Source organism: Sylvia atricapilla, chromosome 4, assembly GCF_009819655.1.
Source record: "Sylvia atricapilla isolate bSylAtr1 chromosome 4, bSylAtr1.pri, whole genome shotgun sequence".
In the NCBI taxonomy this organism is placed as follows: domain Eukaryota; kingdom Metazoa; phylum Chordata; class Aves; order Passeriformes; family Sylviidae; genus Sylvia; species Sylvia atricapilla.
In genome coordinates this window covers 996,272-1,021,652 of record NC_089143.1, presented here as the reverse complement: position 1 = coordinate 1,021,652, position 25,381 = coordinate 996,272, and the positions used below count along the sequence as shown (strand labels likewise).

The window sequence follows — 25,381 nt, the reverse complement described above, 5'->3', positions numbered from 1 at the left end:
TTTGGAATTATCTTAGCTGAAGTTTTAGATAAGATTTGTTTCATATTGTGGCATGTTTGTGTGGTTCTCCCTGTCCCACAGTCCTACAAAATCTGGTCCCAAATATTCAAAGACTGCTGGTGAGTTCTGGAGGTGTTCCTAAGTGTCAGTTAATAAATCTGGGTGAAGTTCTCTTCATGAACTTGCAAATCAAATCACATCTCACTGTGGGGAAAAAAAAAATCTACCAAAAGAAAGGACTTACACAGGCCATGAGTGTCTTTACTTTGGCAGTCCTTCAAGACAGAGTTTTCCATGCAGGGAAAAAGCCAAGAAGACTCTCTGTAAAGGGGGAAAATACTTCCTGCACCTTAGAAATCAGTGTGATACTCCTATTTCTAGTCCACTGGGTTATGGAAAGCTGAAATGACACGCCAGGAACTTGAAAGAAGTTTAATTCTTGACCCTGACTGCTTTGTACCCATGAAGAAATACCCCAGGAACCATTGCAGTTCATTCTGGATTCATACCTGGTTACCAGAATTATAATATTACTTAATTCTGACTGAAGGCTTGAAATGGTTGATCTAAAATCAGTAATCATTCAAGGTTGACTTTGTGTTAATAATAGAAATGTGGAAGTTACATCTCCCAGAGTTCATGCAGCAGCTCCATCTGTAACTCCACAAACAGTGACTCATGTTCTGTGATGAGAACTGTTCTTGGCAGGATTATAAAGTGTGTAAGGCCAGTTGCTGACCACAAACAACAACATGGGATTGACAAAAGTTTCTGGCTGTTATTGACTGTGTGATTTTGGGGAGTAACTGAGGGGTGAGGAGAAGTTTTGCAGACCTCACATGTACACGAAGGAATAATTGTTAGATTTTTATGTTTTTATAGTAAAGAGTTGTTTCAGCTGTTCTGTGTCTGGTTTTGAAAAGGGTATAGAAAAGCATGATTTGGCATCATGATTTAGCAGGGCTTTGAAGGAAAAAAAAATATTACTGAAGTAGAAGAGGAAATGAAATCTAGCAATGCTTTTTAAAAGCTGAGTAATTTATTGTCATGAAATGTTGCTGTGTCCATGATGGAGTGCCCAGGATGTTAATCATCATGGGCTGCTGTTAGAGGATTTGCCACAGAGTAACAAAGAGTTATCAAACATGATAAACAAAAATTGTCAATCTTTTTTTCAAATGCAAACATAACAATCCATGTGTTTGTTTTCTCACAGACTTCCTTATATCATCACTATTCAACAGACAGAGGCCTGGACAGGCCCTCTAGGTAAGAAATACCATCTATTACTTCAGCAGACACAGATTGTCCAGCCTGAGGGGCTTCTTTGGAACCTGAAATCAGCAGATTTTGTGAAGAGTCAGATGTTTTTGTGTGAGATGCCTGGAGAGAGTGTTGATTTTGACACTGATGTGTAGATTCTATTTTAATTTTTCAAGTACTCCATGTTTGCATTCAAATTAACCATACTGTGTTTTAGGTTTTTCCACTAATATCCCTGAGCTTCTTTCTCAACAACAGTGATTTATTCTTTACCCTTACTGCCTGAAGCAGATCAGTGCTGTTTTCCTGAGCATGATGCCTTGACTGTTCCTGGTCTCTGTCTTTTTTCCTACCTTTGCATTGAAATTCTAGTTCCAAAAAGTAGTCTAAAATAACTCAATGCTTTTATTTCAAAAAAAATGGCATAGTCATGTTATGTAAAACTTTAAATAATCAGGTTAAGAACAAATGAATCTTTCCACTGGGAAACAGGCTGTAAGATGTGTGAGACCAGTGCTGCTTCTCTTTACGTAATAATAAAATAAATACCAGTTTATTTTGGTATTTTTTAATCCATACACCAATAATATAATTATGACCTCATTTCTAAGATTTCTGATGTCAGAATCAGGCTGGTAGTGAGTGACACCTTTTCCCTGTAGCTCTGCAAGCACTGCCAGTGACTACAGGAAGCGAAGGAAGTCAGAACCTGCTGTGAGTCATCCCAGGGCTCCCAGTGACCAGAATGCCAACAGACCTCACCTGGGCACACAGGGCTCATGCACCACCCTTAGGAAGCCTTTAACTAGCTCATCTCCTTCTTCTCCATCCAGAGCAAAAGGTAAGAGGGGAGCACGTTTATTAGCAGAAAACTACTAATGATGATGTGTTGTGCTTTATGTTGGTGGCCTCTTGTCACTCGGTGCATTGCCCCAGGGGATGGATGTGAAGCAGCAGCTTTGGGTCTTTCAGGAAAGGCTAACTTTCCTGAAAGTTTATTTATTCTCATGGGTGTTAATTTGGAGCTGAAAAGCTGGATTTGTAATAAGGATTTTCCAGTTTCCACTGCTTGCTCTAACAAAAGGGAGTTAAAGACTAATTCAAAGAAGGCTGTGGATTCTACCACAATATATAAACCCTAACGTTTTTATTAACTCTGCCACCCTCTTACTAGATTATGGTGATTTTAAAACTCGTTTTATTATATTGAGACAGTAAATGGAGACAAATAACCTGTAAGGTTAAAGATGTGTCTCCAGGATAGTGGACCTTTTAAATCCATGGCTGATGTCTTAGACATCGTCAGTTATCAGGACCTAATTTAATCAAAAGAGCATCCATTTTTTTAATTTTAGTCTGATTTTTTTACTTTCTAAATCCTTGGAAACATTTAGTACAGCTGATGCAATCTAATGAGCTTATTTCTGGCAAGGAACTCACCATCCTATTGCTGTTTTCCACTTCTCTCCAGGAAAGAGATCACAGAGTCATTTGTTCATTTGCATTGGGAGGTTTGGATGGGTTTTTCTAGAAAGACAAAAAGCTTCCAGTAAAACATAAAATAGAAGTAATGTATAGAATAATAGTGCATATAATCTCTCTCCTTCTGTTCCAATCACTACTGTTCTCTTAATTGCTCTATTTTGCAGCTATGTTAATGAGTAAACCTCTGCAAAAGTAGATTCTCAGTGAAAAGAACATAATATCTAGACTGCAACAGAATGTGTCAAAGAAAAGCAGTGAGGAACGTTCAGAGTGAGGTGGATGAAAAGCAAATGTATTTTAAACATTTAAAACATTAAAGTGTTATAGCAGTAATTTTAAAAGCTGATTAACTCATCCATGTGGTTTACCAGGCCAGGCACTAAAGAGTTGATAAATTCCACTTGCCTCATGTGCCTTTGACTCCAGCACCAATAACAAGCACTAAGCATGACTTCAGCACCTCCTGTGTTTGAAAATCCTTCCATTAAGGATATCTTCCACAGCCAATTAGCTTTAGGTGACACTGTTCTTTCCCAGCATTATGATCCCTGTAGAATGTTACTTTTTCTTAAAATTAATCAATTTGTTAAAGAAGGAGCACATTATGAACTGTTTGATCAGCATGAGTTTTGAACTCAAGTGTTCCAGTTTCAGATCTAAATTCAATTTTGTCTAGAAAGCAGACTGAGCTGTTTGAAGTGTCCTTCCTGAACTGAATGTTGCCACTTGAGACCATTTTTGAAAGTTCAGTACAATTATGAGAGACTTCTATTCCAAATGTGTCTCATAGTGTCTTGTAGATCTACCATGCACATAAAAACATGTCTTAAAGCATGGAAACTCAGGTCTTTGTTATGGAAGTCGATCTAAGGATTATTTTTACTTCTGCATTGTGGTTAGGCTCAGTGAATTGATACACTTCCTTTACTTGTGCACAGCACTTCCTGAGCTGCCTTGTTCTGAGCTGTCACACAGGGAAGGAGCAGGCTGCTTGTGAATGGCTTGGAGAAATTTCTTATTTGATCTGATACTAAGATTAATCTTTATTTTAACTGTCATAGAATAGGCAGATGTTTTGAACTCTGAGCATTATACAGGTTTAAAAATCCTAAACACCTTTTTCAGAATGCCCAGGTGGAAAAGTTGGCATTACTCTGAGGTCTAGATTGGTTGTGTGGCTGCATCTTTAAATCCTTTGAGGCTTTTATTGTCTGCTGACCTGCTTATTAATCCCCAGTTAATACCTGGTTTCTTGTGTTGCTTTAATGGCAGGGGTTGTGGAGGAGATAACATCTCCATAGTTAATAAGGAATTCTTTTTGTTGTTCAAATCAAGAGTGCATTTCTGCAGCTGGAAAATAAGTTCATTATTAGCTCTGCTCTCCTAGGCTGTAACAAACTACATACTGACCTAAGTTGATAGATGCACTAATTGCTATCTCTTTTCTAGTCTTTCTAATACTTACTGATGCTAATTCCAACTTTCTCCATCTTTTAATCTCTGGCAATGTCTCTTTTTTACCATGCTGCTCTGTGGATTATAAAGGTGGGGATATTAGCAAAGTATATCCATCCCTTTTAAGTTACTCGGTGCACAACCACAACACCTCAAATGAATTCGATTACTGTAGCACTTACAGACAACATTTAGCTGTTCCAAATGATTCGAGAAGGGCAACCAGCTACAAGAATGGCTGGCAAATGACTCGCCAGAACGCAGAAGTGTGGAGTAGCACCGAGGAAGCTGCTTCTCCAAAGAGGAAATCCCGGAGCTGCGATGACCTGTTAACAGATGACCGGGACAGTTATCCCGACGCACAGGCCAAGGCTGAGAGTATGGGCTCTCTTTTATGTGAGGAGGACTCCAAAGAAATCTGCTCCATGAACTGGAACTCCCCGTATGCTGAGGGCCGTGGCAGTGGTAGGACAAGGGTGCGTCACAGGTCTGCACACGATGCTCCAGGTTTCCTGAAGATGTACAAAAAGATGCACCGCATCAATCGCAAGGACTTGATGAACTCCGAGATGATCTGTTCCGTCAAGTCCAGAATACTGCAGTATGAAAAAGAACAGCACAAAGGTATTCTTCAAGGCTGGAGAGAGTCTTCTACTGAGGAGGTGCCCAGAGACATGGTGCCAACCAGAATATCTGAATTTGAGAAGTTAATTCAGAAGTCCAAATCCATGCCGAACCTTGGTGATGACATGTTGTCCGCTGTCACGTTAGAGCCTCCCAAAAATGGCTTGTGTCCAAAGAGGCGATTTTCTATTGAATCCCTGCTGGAAGAAGAAACTCCAGTCAGACATCCCTCTCAGGTACAACGGAGCTACAAGTCTAAAACCCTGGTGCCAATTCATATTGAAGTGACCAGTGAGGAGCCACAACGATCACACATAGATTTGTCAGACAGCGATCAAGACGGAGTGGTTTCTGACCTCAGCGACTTTATCCAGATAGAGGGTTCATCCTTTTGTAGTGAAAGTGACTTTGATCACTTCTCCTTCACTTCATCCGAAAGCTTTTATGGATCTGGCCATCACCACCACCACCATCACCACCACCACAGGCATCTCATCAGCTCCTGCAAAGGGCGCTGCCCAGCATCCTACACCCGCTTCACCACCATGCTGAAACATGAAAGGGCTAAGCAAGAAACCCCCGAAGATCCCAGGAGGCAGGAGGCAGAGTCTGGCCTGTCTAAGATAGCATTCCTCGTCAGCCCAGTGCCTTTCCGGAGGAAAAAAAGTGCAGCTCCTAAAAAACAAACCGACAAGAAAAAATGCAAGTCGTCTGTGTTTGAAGCCCTCGATTCTGCACTCAAGGACATCTGTGACCAAATTAAAGCTGAGAAACGGCGGGGAAGCTTGCCTGACAACAGTATTTTACACAGACTTATTACTGAGCTGCTTCCAGACATTCCAGAAAGGAATTCATCTCTTAAAGCTCTGAAAAAGAGTCCCACGCACCAGCCTTTTCATCCACTGCCTCCAGATGGTGCTATCCATTGTCCACTGTACCAGAATGATTGTGGGAGATTACCTCTTAGTGCCTCTTTTCCAGACATGGATGCAACTAACAACAATGATAGTGCACTGTGTTTCCAAGGTGGATTAACTTTCTTCCTCTGTCCTTGTGATTGACTTATCCCACCTCACTCCCTGTGTTTCCCACCCTTTCTCATCCCACTTTGTGTTGTCTAGAAGAAGAAGTCTTTCATCCCACAAAATCCATAGTGAAGGCCATCATTTTCACATAGGTGTTGAGGATAGATGAATTTGCTGTCTATTCACAAAATGCAGTGGTCAGGACAACTGAAATGAACAATCGGTGCATTTCAACTGATTGAAATTAAATTAGTTCTATAAATTATAAAGATGTTATTAAGCAGTGAATTCGTGCATCGTAAGATGCTGCTTAAACTGAAAACAATATGCAGATAATCCTTACTTTATCATGAGATAAAAAGAATCAGAATCAAAAATGTGTTTCACTGTATCATTTTGTTAAATGCAAGTGATAAAAATGCTGTTAATTCTGCCACTGTCATAGAAAGTTGATTCTGTTTTCTTATGAATCCACTGCTTTGTGTTGCTTTTTGTGAATAGATGTTAAAGGGCATTTTAGGAAGTTTCCATTTCCACTGTTCAAACAATACAATTTCCAATTTCTGTGGCAGCAAAACTAATTCTTTCCATAGAATTTCAAAATGTCTATGAAATTCTGAGAAATTTCCTGTCTTCTTAGAAGGGAATTTCTCAATAATCAAAATGTGAATGAAATTGTCAGGGTAAGTATGACCCATCTGTTTCTAAAGGTACTGCTCTGAGTTGTTTATTGCTCTACTTCTTTTTTCTTTTTTCTCTTATTTTATTCCAAAAAAAAGAAAAATTACTTGAAAGATATTACTGAAATCCCAAATGGATGTAAGAGAGAATGTCTTTAATATAGAAATTACCCAATATTTGGTCAGACCCATCTCATCCTTATCCTTACATATTTTTGTGTCACTTTTGCAAGTAGTGCAATAATAAATATGTATTTCAAGAGAAATCAGAATTGAAGCTATTACCATCTTTTCTTAACTAGTTGTAATAGACATATTTAGATTAGAAAATGTGGTAAAAAACCCCAGCTATAAAAGACAGTTCAGAATTGAATTAGTCATGCTTGAGGCCTGATCATGATTAACCCTGGCAGACAGCACTACATGATGAGACTGAAATTGTTCCAAAATCTCCTGGTCACATATTATAGTCTCTAAATGAGAATTTTCCAGTGTGTGAAAATAAGGAACTCCATATTGCAAAGTAAATGTGGATTTTTAATAGCCTTTGGTGCTCTGAAGGAGCCTGGCATGAGGCAAGCAATCACCTCTGCCAACATTAATGTCCCTAAAACAGCATGGAGAATGAGCAAAGCAGAATATTCCATTAGTTTCTGTCTGCAGCAGTCACGGCTGAGCTCCACTCCTCATCAAGTTTTGTGGTTTTGTTGGACCTGTGTGCATCTCTTACAGCCACACAGAGAGCTGAAGGTCACAGCAGAGGACTGAAAACTACCAATATTGACTGCAGAAGGAGCTGTAGAGAAAAAATAGGAAATTCTTTATCCTAAACCTTCTGCATTTTCACTCCTTTCCAATATCCTCTTACTGCTAGAAATCAGAATTTAATACAAACAAACAAAAAAAGAAGATATTTTTGGATTCATTGTTTATGAATTCATCTTTATGTCTATGCAGGAGGTGTACATCCTCATCCAGGAACATGTGCCATAGTAAAAAAACTGTCCAGAACTGGGGCTAGGATAGGCTTATTGGGAATGGCATGCTTACAACCAGTGGCATAAATAATAAAATTATCTCTTTACCTCCACTGTATTTATCAGTAGCCTCCAGTTTTTGTGGCTTAGCCAGCAATCAGTTAGAATGGAGGAGATGCTTTCAGTCCTTTTCTTTGTTCCACCTGTATTTCTTTAGAAATGTAGGAGCTTGTAACAACAGACAGTGGGAATGAAGTCAAAGGAAGACAAACATAAATCACATATCCACCAGGATGTTTCACTGTGGTAGCAGGAGACTAAAACAGCACTTCTCAGAAGTTAAAAGGCAGTTCATTGAATGGTTCTATTTTCATTTCACATTGGCAACTTGCAGAGCTGTAGAGTGTAAAAGATTTTGGGTTTATCCTTATGAAAACATTAGAACAAATAGTCACCATCCAATAAAGGTTGGTAAAGCGTGCTTTAGAAAAGTCTGCCACATAGATTGGTGAGGTATATGATTTGTATTCCATCTCAGAAAAAAGAGTTGTTTTTAGGGAGTAACATCCTGTTAAATTCCCTTCTGCTGCCCAACACGTGCCCCTGGTAAAGTAGAAATGCATCTTCGATCACTTAGGAGGAAACAAATGTTTCCTCCCATTTTCTCATGGAAGCATGCTCGACTCATGTGTTGTGCATGGAATTATGTGTTCACATTGGTGGCATTCCAAAACAGTGTCCTGTAACCTGCTGCAGTCCCAGTTCTGCTGCCCTGTGCTCCAGGAGGGGAGCAGCCTCTTCCCACTGAGGCAGAAATAAACTCTCTTGACCCTCTGGATCAGAGGACAGCCTGAGCCTTTGCTTAAAGTTAGTTTTGGGGTTTTTTTCCCTTTAAAGCCACTCTTAGCCATCCAATCATGTGCTTTTTTTTTCTATTAAATGTAAAATAATAGATTTCAAGATCTTTTCACCCCCCTAAATGAAGGCAAGCAGCATCACAGATCTGAATGGTTTGGTTTATGGTAGTTTCACCTCGTTTCTGTTTTCAGTAGACCAGGAGTCTCCTGGAAGCTATTCTTCTGCTTTCACTGATGTGGGCCGCTGTCCTCCAAGGGAGAGAAGAGGAGCTACAGACAAAGAGGTAGTGACACAACAAAGAATAACTCAGCAATATGGAAAACTGGTAACATAATTGAGACAAGATTTATGTGGGTTTGAAGACATTATAATGATGCAGAGCAAAGGAACGGCATCTTCCTTTTTCATTAAAGAGATTGGCGCTTCAAGGAATTTAAATAATGTCTTCGTAGGATAATTCCTCTGTTTATTATTAAATAGGTCTGGACATGGATTCACCAGTGATTGATCAGCTCTGTGAAAGCTGATTGCAATGTGTGTTTGCAACAGAGAAAAACAACAGATGGGACTGGGGAAAGGCTCTTTGGAAACCCGAAGTGTTACACACAGAAAGTGCCTTGGTAGTTTCAAAGTGATAGAAAACATCTACATTTCCCCATTATTTTTGTTTGGAAAGCAAACCACTGCTGTTAGTGGTTATCCTAAGAGCAGTCTCTAACATCTGTAGCAGTTGGTGATTGTAATTAGATACTGATTGCTTTAGTAATGCTTTGGAAGAGGAAATGGAAGCAGGCATACCACCTTTAAAATAACACAAAGCATCACTGCAAAGTACATCTTGGAAAATAAAGGATATTATTCTGTATCTTAAGAAGGCTTATAGAGCTAGAACTATAAATGCTCTCCAATGTAAAAGCTTACTACATTTTAATTGTTAATACATAAAGTTTTGCTCAGGGGTCTATTCATTGATAAATGGTGGTATGGTTAGAACTGAATTCAGATCCATTTATACCCCACTGACATCTTGATATTGCTGCAATTTGATTAAAAGTTTGATTTTTTTTTTTTAAAAAGACTTCTCATTACAAAATACAGGCTAAAACAGCTCCAGGAGCCATCCTGTGTGTTTCTTTTAAGGAATCTTGTGACATGGAATGTCATCTTTCAGTTTGAAAATATGTGAAATACTTAAATTACAAGCCATTTTTAAGATCACTTAGAAAGGTTTCAAAGTATGAAAGAGAAAGGAAGGCATCCCTATATCCATTATGTTTTCTAAATTTCAAAGTATTTTGTATTTAAACAGTCCCACAGTTCTTTTAATGTCCACTTTTTCTGTTATTTGCTTTAGCAGTTAAAATACCAGCTGAACCAAAATCAGGCAGCACTGAATATCAACTGAGCTACAGTTGATATGAATCGTATGTTGATAGGAATATCTCCTTCTGTCTAAAAGACTGGTTTTAATAACTGCAAGGAACAGAAAAATGCTTTTAAATTTAGACAATGTTATTTGCAGGAGATTTGTAATGGAAAATTGTACTAGTATTGCAAAATTCAAGTTGACAGGATCCCTGTAATAACTTCAGGGACTTCTTATTATAGTGAAGACAATTCTGTAGGTGTGCTAAATTTTCTAGTCTTAAAATGACAAGAAGGGAGAGAACCAAGTCAAGAACAACTGGCCTAGAATAAAGGTAAAATACAAAATTTACAAGTATCTCTTTTTTATTCCTGTCATGAGAAGATGTGCACCTTTACTTCCCAGCTGTCAGAGTGAATACATATATATATTAAATAATGTAATGCATCATTTGCAATTGGAATCAGCCTACAGATAACAGGTTTAACCTTGAAAGGCACCTAAAATGCTACAGAATATTAAGTATGTGTATTTATGTTGTACCTAGAGATCTAGTAGCCTACAAGTCACATTGACATAGTTAATTTTTTAATTTACTTTGGTGCTTCTCTTAAACATCCAGTTGCAAAGTAGTCTGCATTAAAATTTAGCTATTTCTGGTTTTAGAACACTAAATCCCAAATACCTAACTGCCTTAAAAAAGGAAGACATACATTTAATTGCCTATTCATCAAGAACCACTGTAAAGCTCATCCTGTTCTTCTTGGATCTTGATCACCTTTTAAAAATTGAAACTCATTTATGATATAATAACATTACCTGAATGTATTAATCAAATTGCCTGTTTTTCAGAAACTGCCAGCTAGAGCTGTATATGACTTTAAAGCTCAAACTTCTAAGTAAGTACTAGACTTTTGTTCATTTAAGAATTCATAATTCAAGCCAACCCTTTGTACCACTTGAGAGGTTTTTGAGCCAATTTCAACAGTGAATGAACAGGAGGACCCTGCTTCTGTCACAGTAGTCTCTGCATTAGCAAGTTACTTTGTAATAAAATGACCTTAAATTATTTTATTCTCCATTGTATCTTTTTAAACACATGAGCAGCTGTGATCTTCAGCCTTCTGGAGCACAGGTTGTGAGGGACACATACTGAATGCTCTTTGTTGCATTATATTTAATTTATTATATCTTTGAATTATATTTAGGTGGCAGAGGGTAAATTGCTTTAGCTACTGTCACAGATAGTGAGTTTATCAAAAGTCTGTATAATTCTCCAGCCTCTTCCTGTCTGTCTCAACATACACAGGCTTTCTGTGGGTTGTGACTGCCACAAACCAGCACAAAAAGCAGTGGCACAGAACAAAAGATTGGGAACCACTGATTTAGGATATGAGAGAGTCATAGAATGTCTATAATTCATTTTGGCTGTTGTTCCAATGTTCCAAGATGTTTAAACAGTCTTTAGATGTGATCAGACATTGACACTAGAATTACATTTGCTGTGTCAGGACAAAACTCACAACTGAAATTACCAGAGCAGCACATTAGCTCTTGAAAAACCAAATGAGTGATACAGCAAAGACCTCCCAAGCCAGGATCTGAAAATATTCCTAATGACTTTAAAAAGTCCCTTTCTAGGTAGCCAACATTTAACATATCACAGTCTCTGAGTATCAAGAACTGGTGAGAACATAATCCTGTGCTCTTCATGTTTCTTAACAGCTGTTAGGAAAAAAAGGTGTAGAGCAGAAGCAGGTTTCTGTGTTTCTGTAACCAAGCTGTTGTGCTGCAGACAGACAGTGACAGGCCATAAAAATATGGAATACACCACGAGGTTCATAAAGAACACACCAAGTAATAAAAGCAAACTTAACCAGGTGATCCAAAAGACATCATACTAAGTTCTCTGGTGGAAAATAGCAATACTTCCTTGGAATCATACTGTTAAACAGGCCTTTGTAACCTATAGATACTGCATGGGATTCATCAGTGGGAGTCATTTGGTTTTCTATGGTGTGGTCACTTGGTGAATGTACCACAGCTGTGACACTTTTTCTTCAAATGTTGAGTTGTTACATTCTGTTTCAGTTCCAAACTGTAAAGATCTCAGGAATCCTGCAGGGAGAAGAGTCAAATGTAAAGCTATAAACATCTGATACAAATGAATTTGTTACAGAGAGCTGTCCTTTAAGAAAGGAGATACTGTCTATATCCTCAGGAAAATTGATCAAAACTGGTATGAGGGCGAGCACCATGGAAGAGTTGGAATATTCCCAATTTCTTATGTTGAGGTTTGTTCTTTGTTTTAATTCCTTTCATTAATTGGGGTAATAGGTCCACAAACCACGTGAGAATGATGAAAATCTGTTTTTTTCTTTTTGCTTAGAAACTTTCTCCCCCAGAAAAAGCACAGCCTGCCAGGCCACCTCCCCCTGCCCACATTGGAGAGATTGGAGAAGCTGTTGCCAAATACAATTTCAGCGCAGACACAAACGTGGAGTTATCACTCAGAAAGGTACAGTTGAGAACTGCCTTCCCTCCAAGTGCCATTGTAATGTCTCCTGCCACACAGGAATCAGTCCAGAGGTAAATAGTGTGCTTTGTGCACTCTGCACTGCAGATTTGGAGTGCACAAAGTGATGTCAGGGTAGGAAAGTCTAACATTACAGCTCGGTGCCTTGCAGTCTGAACCAGCCACTGCAACTCCTGTCACTGTGTTGTGCCTTTAATTGGGACTGTGGCAGAGCAGGACACACAGTCATCTGCCAGCTGCCCAGCTAAATTTTGAGTTTTCACTTCAATTATCTATTCCTTTTTTCAATCCCTGCCTATCACAATTATTATATTGGGATTTTAATGCAGAATAAACAGAAAATTACAGAAGATAAAAGCTACCAAAAAAAAAAAAAAAAAAAAAGGCTCAGAGATATTTTTGTGAATAGAAATATTTTATTTAAGAACAGATCTCTGTTTATACTGTTCTGTTATCTTTCCTATGCATCTCATGGTAGCTATACTGAATTGCACATGAGCGAAAGAACTGTTTCATTTCTGAGTTGGTTAGACACTGGAATGTTAATACTGTGGAGAAATTTTATACTATAGAGAAATTTTCCTATTGCAGATATTACATACTTAATTGTAAGTAGCATGTACTTCTCATCCACTGGGAAGTTCTGCCCCTTAGGTTTTTGGGTTTTTTTTTTTTTAAGAAGTAGAGTTCATAGAAGCTTTTCAGTGGTTTGTTTTTCTTTTGAACAAAAAAGCAAGGATAGAGATGTTTGTTGCTGACCTAGAGCCTAATCCAGCACTACTGAAAATAATGGATGTTTTTAACTCATTAGAAATTTGTAAAAGTCTGAGAGATTTAAAAAAAAAAAAAAAAAAAAAAAAAAAACCAGGAATAGGAATTTAGAGAAATTAGGGCTTGGGGATAATTCAATGTTTTATTGCTTTCTAAAAGCAGCTTTTGTGTTTATGGTGGTGATCATAATCTTGACAAGCCCAATTCTGGTTTGTTTGAAAAGCTGATTTACACTTTTCCTTTATTCCATCTCACTAAAGACAATTGGAGTGAACTCCACACACCAACTAGAGAACCAAAATTAAAGAAAGCAAAAAGAATGCAAAACTAATAGGCAAGGAGTTTTTTCAGAAAGTCATGGTGTAAAGAACATGATGTAAACCAAAGAAGGGTGTGGCTCATGAAGTAAAAGGTTTAAATATAAAGTTGGTGTTTTCCATTTCAATTTCTACAGTCTCTAAGAACAACGAGGCCCTGCCCATTTTACACAGGAAAAGCACTTTTTTCTCTCACATTTTCAACAGACTCACACTTTTTAATTTTCTACCTTCACTTACTCCAGTTTTACTGATACCAAAGCCCTTGCATAGATTTAATGATTGAACTTTTATCCCTCTTAAGAACAAATGGGCACAGCAATCACTGTTGCATACAATAGCTGGGGCATCAGCTAGAAGCTTGGCCAACAATTACAACAGGTTATTTTCCAAAAAGAAGTGTTCATGTTAATCTCCCAAGCAAGAGAAGAAGACTACATGAGCTACCCCTCAGATTAAAGCACAGCATTTTCAGTCCACACCTAACTCCTCATTTTACTGGGATGGTAGTTTTATTATTTATGGCTATTATCAGTGGGAGGGAAAATGGGAAAATGGAGATGATGCTCAAGACTGATGGGAAACAGCACTGTAGGGAAGATACTGTGTTAAACTGTGTTAAAATACTACCTGTTATGTACAAAATTAACTGCCAGTGTGTGTGCTGATATCTCATTTTCATAATGCCTTTCAGGGAGACAAAGTAACTCTTCTGAAGCGAGTTGATCAAAACTGGTATGAAGGTAAAATACCAGGAACCAACAAACAAGGCATCTTCCCTGTCTCCTATGTAGAAGTCATCAAAAAGAACCCATCAAAAAGTGCTGATGACTATCCTGACCCTCCAATACCCCAGAGCTATTCTAGTGACAGAATACATCATTTAAGTTCAACTAAGGTAAGGATTTTCTGATGTTAGCCACCACCCCTGGAGTGGGTTTAGAAGGCATTGTAATTCCTTTGTTAACATTATACATAACTTAGGCTTTAAGTACACCTTTTCTCTCTTGCACAGGTAGAATTGCATTACTGTGTTGTTAATAAATTATATTTAATAGACAAGCGTGGCTCATATTCTGCCAGCATTGATGCTCTTTCCTTTATTGGCTGTTACATTACCTTGAGTAGAGACAGGCCAAATTTGGGCAGAAAAGTCAGAGTTGGAATTTTTCTCACCAGAGAAAATTTTATTTGGGAATCTTGAGCGTTAAGGGTATGTCTAGCAGCCTTCCAATAGTACAGTGTGAAGACATTCCCGTAACCCAGCTGTCCTAAAAGCCCACATTTCCATAAGCATGCAGGACACAACTTGCCAAGACCAGTTCTGTACCTTTGGAAGGAGAACAGCCAGTGATTCTGTACCAAAACCTTCCTCCTCCTGCCATCCACAGTCTAGGAGGAGGCTGTTGGTGTGTTCTTTAGAGTGGTTCAGACTGACAGGATTGGTTCATTTAGGAGTGAGATGATTGTCATCACACTGTCAGTGAACTTGGATTCAGACCTTTTGGTTGTATATTTTTCACACCACATGTGTATCGTAAGTTCTGAATTGTTTTCCTTCCCAGTCTGGATAACCACCATAAATCACACTGCAGGATGCTGCAGAAAGATCCCTGTGCTCTGCTTTATCATTGACTTGGGAGACTTTGCACTCACCGTGCAGGGAACATAACATTTTTGGCAGTGATAGAAACTAAGGAAGTTTCTGCATGCAAATTGTGCTTAGAATTAACATGTCATCAATTATTTTGAACACTCAAGATGGAAACTTTTTAGATCTTCCTCTTTACCTTTGTTGTTTATCTCTTCAGCATGAGCAGGGGGTTTTGTGTATAATTATAAACTTCTTTATCCTGTTTTTATTCCATGTTTCATTTGGTTTTGTCCTCTTTCCTACTTATATCTACTTATATCTATTCGACTTTGAAATAAGTTCCACATTTACTTACTACTTGGGGCTTGTAAAAAGCTACCAAAAGATGTCATTTATAGGCAACAGCAGCCTCTGAAAATATTTCTTATTATTAAGTATTTGTTTGTGACAGTTGCTAGAACAGGTCTTGTCTGGTTTCCCAGAATGTGTCACAACAGAGAACTACATCCTATCTCTTCTATTCCCACAAAACTGTTGAAGTCACATCACATTCTGGAGCTGCCACCTGAGGGATTCATGAGCCAGGTCCCCTTATTGTTACAGGAATCCTGAAGGCAAGGCAGGACTCTGATGCAGCTTCAGTGCTCCATATTCCAGAGGTGCCTCCCTGGTTTTTATGGAGCAGGCTTCTCTTTAAGGACTCCTGCCCAGGCTCCAGAGCCCTTGTGGAGCACAGGTCATGCTTCAGAGCATTTACCTCCATACTGCAAAACCATCCTGCCACTATTAGCAAGTCAGTTATTGCTAAATGAGTTCATGAGGGAAGGAAACTGGTAGAAGCCTTCTTTTTAATATAGGATACTTTTGCAATAATCAGGTTAAAAAAAAAAACCCAAACCACCTTCCACTGAGACTCTTAAACAGACATCTTTCCTCTGGATTCAGCTGCATTCAGAAATGGCAATACCATGAAGAAGACAAATTGTTCCTGGCTGCCCAGAAGAATTTCATCAGTCCTGAGAGTGTTCTAGAGTTTACCACTCTTTCTGATACCACTTACCCTGTTCCTTTGGAGTTTTTAACACATATTGCTCCTTGTTGCTAAACAATTACACTAATCTTCTCTGGCCTAATGGCAATAAAATAAACAGGTAAAAGAAGTTATGAGCAAATGTTGCTCTCCATAACTTGGCCTAATCCATCTGTATCTTTAGATCTAGTGCAGCTTATAGCCATGGGGAAGTAAAAATGGCAAGGTCTCCTCAGCAGTATTCCTGACCTGAAAACACAGATCAGGGGCCCTTGCTCATGAGGAATGATGAGGGAAAGAGAGTGGGTATTTCTGTAATAGCCCAGCTCTGCTTTAGCAGACTGCATTGTGTCAGTTTATACTGTTTACTGGGTACAGAAAACTCTGTAACAAACGTTTGTCTAACTATAATAGAAAGCTGTTTGCCTCAAGAAAATTCAAGCAGAAGGTAAGTGAACTAACCTCCCTATTCTGCAACGTTAATGTAGACTTTTGAAGTTATTTTTCTCTATTGCATTAATGATTAAAGTCTGTAGCAGTCCAGATAACTTAGGAGTTTACATCTAATTATTTTGGATGGTTGTAATGATGAGATCGAAATATTTTTCTTTGCTCAGTTTTGATTTTGAGGATTTACAGTAACAGAAATGCATTTTCAGTATTTACTGAAGCAATGGATATCCACTGATGCTGTGTACGTTTGACTCACCAGTCTCATTGTTAGAAAAGGACGTTTCTTTTGCCAGAAGGATCCTTCAATCAATACTGTGTCATGGTACTCAAAGCATCCTGTTGTGTACTCTGCTGTCACTATTTAAGAGCATTGTTGACTGCCTGTGTCCAGTTTGAACTGAATGTACCTTTCACAAATGTTGACATCATTTTGAACTAATAGGGTTAATTTTGAAAACAAAAAAAAAATTCATTCTGCAGCTGCTCATGCCTTAATAAAAGTATGCAATGTATTAAAGATGTTTCTTAAACATTTACTCAGAAGTACTAAGAAAAGGTAGTATTAACACTTCAGTAATTAGAAATTACCTCAGTTGTTATACTTGAAAAGAAGTATTTAATGACACCTGAAGTGTACTTCTGAAAATGCTATTCTCAAAATAAGAGTAATGGTTTGGGAAAAATTCATTATTATTAATTGTATGATTTAATAACCTGTGACAGGCTCACTAACAGAGCACCATAAGTAACATAACTTCAGCAGATCAAATGCAGTTGCCTTCCTGAATGTAATGATTCAGATCTGTCTTAATGGTTGACATTTATGCCCTAAGCCAGAACCTGATAGCTTCATGTTTCAAATGTCTTTCCTGCTCTTCTGATTCATGTAGTGGTGATTTCAGACACCCATGGTCACTGAAATTGGACCCTGGCATCCAGATGATGGCACAGACATTTTTTCTTTTCCAGTTTACTCATATCCTAATTCTCTGTCACGCTTACCTATTTCAATTCCCCTGTTTTTCTTTTTGAAGTTGCCTTCCCAAGCACTGACCCCACTTTCCAGACAACTTCCCTCATCTTGGTCCCACATTGATCAAAAGATTCTCCAGGCTGATTCTAGTGACTTGTTCTCGAGGACTGTTGGGTTTTCACCTTCAGGCATGTGCAACTTAACTTCTCCATCAGTTCCAGACAGTTTTCTTTGTGACTTAGAAGAGCTCTACTCTTTGGCATTAGCAACCTCCCAAAGTGCAGCACTCTCCCCAGGTAACAGCACTCACCACGTTAAGGGTGGTCACTTTGTGCCAAACACAGAGGGGTTTCTCAGCTCTCCTGCAGCTCTTCCTCTGTCCTTTCTTGTGTCTCCCTCTGTCCCGTGTTCAGCCAGCTCATCTCATGACACGGCATATCAGCATGTCACCAACAACAGCAAGTCAGGAAAGGATAAGGACTTAGAAGGCACAACTGACCCTTTAGTTATTGAGGTACCCAGAGATCTGTCAGGTACTACAGGAGAAGGTGAACGTGGCACTACCCCCAACATCCCTTCACCATGTGAAGAAGGCTCCTTGTCCAGTGTGCTGGCTGCAAGTGCTGAAAACGAAGAGGAAATCTGTCCTGCAGAACTGGCACTTAACAGAGGGCATCACTCAGAACCTCAAGAATCATTTTTCTCTGGAGAAGCACAAGGCACAACAGAAGAACTGCCTAGACTATATATAGAGGAGGATCTGGTACATGACAATTTAGAATTGCCAATAGCAAGTGGAGAAGATTCTGTGGATTGTTATGAAGGATATACTTCACCAAATATTGATAAGGTATTTTAATTTCTGACAACCTTGACTTCTGTGTTCAGCTAACTTAGTGCAATTATTCTTTGCCTTGTATTTATGTTTGTATTGTGCACAGGCACACTGTTACATGATTGCATTTGATAAAACTGAGCTCTGAGCAAGCTGGTTTAAGAAGAAGGGTGTCCTTGGACTTGGCAACGAGGATGGAACTAGATGATCTTTAAACCAAAGATCAAAAAACCCACCCAAGCCACTCTATGAGTCTATGATTAAAAATTGTCAGCATAAGTGGACAGTCCCTTCTCAGAAGCAGGCATATGCATAATTGTAAATTCTATGATGTATCAGTTGTGCTGGTCCTTTCCCTCCTGTGCTCATTGTTTGCCAAGGAGCTTCTGATGTGAAAAGCAAGTGAACCATTTCCCTCACTGGCCCATTTTGTGCTGCCCCTTTTGAGAGAGAGGCCCCAGAAGCCAAGGCTGTTAACATCCTGCCGAGGGAGGGACGTGTGCCTCCTGAAGAGCCTCTGTGGTTTGTGCTTTGCATGTGTCAGTCCAGCAGCTGAGGTGTTTATAGGCTCTGTTATGAGACTCTGACTCACAGTAACAGATCACTTTATGTCTGGCACTTAGACAAATGCTCCCTCCTGAAGCCCTCCCCAGTTCCTCTCTGGGACAGTCCATCACTGAACTATCCCCAGTGTGTGCTGACCATTAAATGCCACAATAGGATTATACAGTTTGTGCAGTTCCCAGGCATAGATCATTTTCCTGTCCAGCAGTTACTTCAACAGACTATTCAGGTAGTTGCCTTGACTGTCAGCATGCAATTCAGGTGCTTAGGACAGTATGTTTTACTGCCAAATGTTAAAATATTTAATTACATTTTACAGGCTATCTCTACCCTTAAATGACCTGAAAAACTTAAGAATAGAGGTGAAATCCATGGCCACAAATGGCGACTTTTTAATGCTTTCTGAGGCAGGAAATTTCTCCCAGAAAAGTAGATGACTAATAATAACATCAGCATGAGATTTGTGATTGTTTGTGTTAGTTAGAGGTCTCCTTACTGAGCATTCCACATCCTTCAGCTTATTTTGTAACAGTGTTATAGCACAGCTACTTCTCATAGCTCCTAAACCTCTAAGCCAGCTCTGCTTTCTGCTGGAACATCAGGAGACTGATCCTCTTTTCCATCTTTCTTCTGCTCTTCCATTTCCCTCTGCCAAGGAACCTACCTCCCACTCTGCTCCTCCAATGTCCCTGTCTACTGCTTCCCTCTCACCTCCTCTCCTCTCTAAACCCTTCCATCAGCAGGAGAAAGACTCCCTACAGTTAAAGGTAACTGCACATCTTGGATATGGATTGTGGTGAATCTTGGTGCCTGTTAAATAACTGCAAGTCTAACACTGAGCTTGATCTTCTCAGATGTGCTGCTTTCTCTACTAATATTGAATAACATAAGAAATGGAGGGTTGATTGGCCTTTTCCAAATGAAACACAAAGTAAAACTATAACCATTATGATACAATTAAATAGTTTAAGAAGATATCAATGATAGGTAAAGCCTTCAACCCAATTTCAGATCCATACCTGGACAGCAATGTAACTTAGTTCATTGAATGAAACAGAATTGTATTCAAGTATGCAGAAAATTAGTTCATTGAATGAAAGAGAATTGTATTCAAGTATGCAGAAACTAGATAACATTTGTGTTTCTGTCTTCAATTTCAATCCAAAGCCTGGGAGAAAAGTAATAAATTTCACAGAAAAGCACCACTGCAAAGGTTCTAAATACCAATTCTGTTAGTCAAGGACTGACAAAGATTATCCCCTCTTCAGGACTACAGTTTGTGTCAGCATTGAAGCTCTGTGGCAGGAAAATGAAAACTTGCTCTAGAAAGACAAAGACAATTTGCAGTGCTGACTTCCCGAAAATTCATCTGCTCACAAAAAGGAGAAAAAGTCACGTAAAGAGAAACTATCCTAGAAAAGTGATCATTGCATCATTACATCTGTGTCATAAATACCCTCCTCCTTTTTTTTTTTTTTTCCTTAAGATCCACCCCATTTTACAATGTGCCTTCATAGAAAACACAGACATAATGGACTTAAAGAAGTCTCAAGATCAACAGATCTGTTGGGTTTTTTTCTGAAGTAGGGAAGACACATAAGGCTTCTTTCCAGGGCATGAATCTGTCATGAGCTCAGGTTTGTTCCACCTCAGAGAAGGGGTAAAACAGAGTACTGCCCTTGTTTCTGCAACTTTTAATAATTTAGCAGTCAGTAGAGTGCTTTTGGTACTTTTGCTTAGCCTAACCAGCAAAATTAAGAACATTCCTCATCTACACTGAAATTCTTTTTAGGTGACCTTTCTATTCTTTGCCCTTATTTAAGCAAGGTGTATTATCCAAGCTGAAAATAAATAGGAATATATGTTCTTGAAACTGTACGCTAATACTTCAGTAACTTTTGTTCATTTAAAAATACATACATATGTGTGTATATAGGTGTATATATATCTGATATGTGGCTTTCAACTAAATGGAATTCCAGGAGCTATGGATGGGAGGTGTCACTTGGCCCTCTGTTGGTGGGAGGGATGGGTGCTGCAAAAGAAGTCTGGAGACACATCCTAAGGAGAAATGCTGACGTTTTTCTGCCTTCTTGGCCTCTCTTGGTATCTCTTTTTTGTTCTTCTTATCACCCCTCTCCTAAGAGTAGATCTCACCCTGCCCAAGAGATTTCACATTTGCTGCACACACACCCCTTAAGGACTGAATTCTGACCAACATGAAGCTGATTTGCAGTGATACTAAAAAAACGAGGATATTTCCATGAAGTGCTTTCCACCTGGTATTTACTTGCTTTCTAAATGCAAATCCAACGGGTGTGTTCTGTTTAACAACCAGGAATTCCATTTCCCATTGGTATTTCTAAGGTGGCATTTCTGCTCTTTTCTGCTGAGCTCTTCTGTGTTATTATCTGAGCTACTTCAGGGGGTACACATGCAATAACTGTTACAACTGTTATACTATTCATGATTCAATTTTTAATTGTAACATATAAGGGCATGTGCCAGAGGAGGAAACCCTTGGGAAAAAAAAAAGATCCAGTGGTAGCAATGAAAATACTGTATACTAACAGTATCCTTCCTCCTACCTGTAACAACTGCTTTTTGGTACCAGGAAGAGCATGTCTGATTTGCATGTGGTGAATGAAGCAACAAAAACCCCACGATGCTTCATTCCGAAGCTCTCACTTGACCAAGTTTTTGTGGTTCTTCTAGGCCAATTTAAAGAGGGAGCTCTTTGTTCTGGGTAAACCTCCTCGTAGCCCAGTGCTGACTAAGAGATGCTGCAGCTCACCTGTCAGAGGTCACAGCTATTCACACAGGGTATGGTTCTGGGTGCCCAGTGTGCAGCTTCTCCATGGACAAGGAGCTCAGTGTCTAGTCCCTTCAGTATTCTGTTTTTAGCCCAGTGTCTCAGTGCTGTCAGTATGCTCTGTTTTCTTCCTGTTGTGCTTCTGTGCTCTGAGTGAAGGCACCAGGTCTGTGTCTGCCTGAACTTCTCTAGAAATCCATCAGTGTACTGAATCTCTGCAGTACTGCACGGTATTTCCAGTGCTACAACCATTTCCTCTGGTTCTTTACAGTTAGTCTAGTTTTATTAAAATTACTCCTCTCTTTCAAAGCATTTTTATTTTATTAAAAATACAGCTTCTAAGAGTGAAAAATTGATTCTCCATTACATGTATATAGACTGAATTTTTTGGTTTTGAATCCATGCCCTTTTCAAACTGTTTTGCTCCTGCTGTGGTTTTTTTTCACTCAATACTGTCCTGTTTATCCAAGCATTCCAGATTTTAATAGTTTTTAACCTTTCACTTCTTACCTGTAACGTAATCCTAACACAATTCTAATATTTTCACCTAGCCAGAAAGTCAGGGGTTTTAGAATTTGCATGGATTTTGCTGAAAAAGGTAATCTATGTTATGAAAAAGGGGAAAGAAAAAAAAGTACAAAGAGTCAAACAAACACAAAAGCTCACCCTCAACCTAAACTCTATGAGAATGAGAATTTATGGTTTATGTTTTACTTTCAGTTTAAGATTGAATTGTCCTTTGCACTGGTTTCTTAACATTTAGGTCTTAAAACTAGTAATGGGATGAATTGTTTTCCATGCTGCTGCTGCTGATTTTAGGAGATCATTTTTCTGGCGTCTTCCTTTTTAAAATCTGAATGTTAGCTTAAGATATGCAGGTTTGTGTAAGTTCCAAAGTCTTAGCTTTTTGGCAGGCCTCTGTTTGTTTTCAGGTATTGAGGACTTTCTTCATTGATGAAGACAGACAGTTCAGTCCTAGGAATTCCTAGGATTGTAGTTTATTCAATCCTAGGAATCTACAGGATTCTTGCAGAAGCAGACAAACACTATCTCACAGAAAGTCCAACTGGGAGTGACAGCTGTAAAAAAGGGATTAACCCCTACTTTCATTTTGCACATTACTCCAAATGAATGACAGTGTAACCAGGATATTAAGAGGAGTGTGTTGGTTAATGTGTAGTGTATTTATGACTTTTAATTCCAAAAGTACAAAAGCACCTAATTTGCATGCTCAGGACTCTATGGAACTTTTATATGCAAGTGCAGTATCATCTAGGCATGAAAACCAGGCCTACAGCTGGGACCACTGACTGTACACTCCTGGATGTTTTGGGGTTAGGTCCTGCAATATTTCCCAGGAAACAGGATAGTCTGGTAAACTGAGGTGCAGGTGAACACTGGGAATCCTTGTAACACTCCCCTGTCCAGTGTGTGCAGGAATGAGAGCTGAGGGAAAGAAAATGGGAAATCTTCTGGATGTCAGCTGGGGAATTATTGTGGGATGCATCCACACAGAGAGCGAGTGCCAAAGGCCCCCTGTTCAGACACACCACCAGTTACTTCACCCCATTTCTCCAAGATTTTCATTTTCTCACAAGACTCTTTCCTCTGCAGCAATAGCACCGAGTTGAAAATCATAAGCCACCGTGATTCTGCTCTATTTCTGCAGTAGTTAATTAGCAATAGAAGGTTTTATGAAGTCTATGCAGAAAAAGGAGATAATACTAACCTACCCAGTTTTTTCCTGGCTTGGTATTATGTTCAAAGCATTAAATCATTTGTAGCATCGTTTAGGACTTTTACTTTCATTGTTTATAGGAGAAGTCCTTAACTCAGTTGAGTTCTTTTGCATTTCTGACTATCTTTGGCATTCAGCTCAGTTACAGAGCTGATGAAAGATGAGCAGCAGATCAGGTCAGATTCCAGGCTAAATACAAAGCATTCTGACTGTGCTCTTGCTTGACAAGCAGCCACTGAAGGAGGTTTGCTGAGAACTGGGTAATTTGCAATCTTCACTCTCTGTTCTTTGGTAAAAATTATCCATCTTCCTTGTACACTGCCAGAGGAGAGTTAAGCGAGGGAGAGAAGACAGTAATGAGTATAAACAATTTTTTTTTTTTTTTTTTACTTTGAAAATCTCTTTCCCATCTAGCATTCAATAATATGAATTTTAAAAAAAATCTGCAATCTACCTGCCTGCACATTTAGGCACCTTTTAGAAGTTATACTCTATAAAGTACAGACTGTTCACAATATTTTCTGCATGTATTCATAGAAACCGCTGAAATTAAATTTAACTAATTTCATCTGGATGTGCTGAGAGGGAAAAGAGGGGAAAAAACCTAACAAACTACACGCTGTGTTTTTTCATTCGATTTTTGCCATCAGCCTGTTAATTGTTTACTGCTGCCTTCTCTCTTGGAAAACCTCAAGAATGATAAAAGAGTGACTGAAATAGTCAAACCAAGAGAGAAGCACGGGGCAACAAGACAAACTCCATGGCTTAAAGACCAGGTTGCAGTTTACTCAATTCATGAAAGGAAGTGCTGTGAGCAGTGTTTGATACCCCAAAGAGATGTGGTTCCCTGACTTGTCCCTACAGCATGAGCACAGAGCATCCTCAGTCAGCAGAGAATACAATCCCTGCTCATGTCTAGAGCTTTCCCAAGCAGCTGCTCCTGCACTTTCTGCCCCCCACCACACTCTAAGCAGTATAAGTCAATGATATTCTAAGCAGGATATAGTTTCTGTAGAAGATTAGTATTTTTCATTTCCATTGCATCCAGATTATTGAATAGTATTGCTCAGTAATGCTCCACTAAGAAGGAACCTAGTTCCTTTCAGAAAGCTTTGCACTGGAAATACAGACTACTTTTTTTTCTGTTGAAGTGTTAATTGTTATATTCACACGATTAAATGTATTCTTTCAGAAAGTGTTCTGTCCTTTGCCTCCCAACAGCCTGCATGGCTTGACATGAAACAGAGTTAGTGAAAGCTCAGCATGTTATGCCTGCCAAGTTAGTACTCTGTGTGTGTGATGTAAACTGCTATGGGTTTTGTCTGTGGATATTCCACATTCTGCCATTATGCATAGGGGGTTTTATTTCTGCTTATCTAAAAATATATTTCACCCAAAGAATGTGCGATGTTCATCGTCTGATTGTTCTAATGTTATTTCTGTTTCCCAGTGGAGAGGCAGCAGGGTTCTATTCCAGCTTTGTACTGTACTATAAATAGAATGGACTGTTGATGAAGTTCACAGTTTTGTTTAGTTTTTAGTATGGCCTCCAAAACTCAGCTCTTTAAATGTGCCAAGATTCGGTCGTTTGTCGTGTCCCTTAAGAATTTATTCTGAGTTGGAAGGGGGGCAGAAGGGGCCACGGTGTCACACAAGGTAGAACATGAACTCTTGGGCAGCTTTGTGTTCCACACCTATCCAAAGTGTTTGGACCTTCAAGTGCAAATCTTTATTACATTTCAAATCATTTCATTTCAGCCCCAGCGCCCTGTGCTTTCTCATGAGAATATACACTCTGGGGGGGAACCGTAAGTATCATTCTTCTCTACTAAACCCAAACCTGACCTTTGAGCAATAGCTGCACATCAGCAGATCATTTTTGAACTTGTCAAATACAGTTATGAAGAGATTTCACAGATCTATAGATAACTGCATGATGTCAGAAGATATCCAAGAAAGTCCCAGAAGACAAAGTCTTATTTTAATTTTAAATTCAGTGAAACCAGACGTGGCAACTTCACACTT

At 39.0% G+C, this 25,381-nt stretch overlaps 1 protein-coding gene across 6 annotated transcripts in view; it reads left to right on the top strand.

Moving 5' to 3' along the window:
* Positions 1 to 25,381, top strand: part of SORBS2 (sorbin and SH3 domain containing 2) — a 71,921-nt gene that overhangs the window by 41,230 nt on the left and 5,310 nt on the right. For 5 of the 6 annotated variants that reach the window (XM_066316908.1, XM_066316907.1, XM_066316906.1 and 2 more), the window contains 9 exons: positions 1,217 to 1,269; positions 1,926 to 2,104; positions 4,294 to 5,853; positions 8,562 to 8,650; positions 10,586 to 10,632; positions 11,913 to 12,027; positions 12,123 to 12,251; positions 14,052 to 14,255; positions 25,115 to 25,164. In XM_066316908.1, coding sequence (XP_066173005.1) covers positions 1,217 to 1,269; positions 1,926 to 2,104; positions 4,294 to 5,853; positions 8,562 to 8,650; positions 10,586 to 10,632; positions 11,913 to 12,027; positions 12,123 to 12,251; positions 14,052 to 14,255; positions 25,115 to 25,164 — 2,426 coding nt within the window. The remainder of the gene's footprint in view (positions 1 to 1,216; positions 1,270 to 1,925; positions 2,105 to 4,293; positions 5,854 to 8,561; positions 8,651 to 10,585; positions 10,633 to 11,912; positions 12,028 to 12,122; positions 12,252 to 14,051; positions 14,256 to 25,114; positions 25,165 to 25,381) is intronic. The other variant, XM_066316905.1, reaches the window with a different exon arrangement.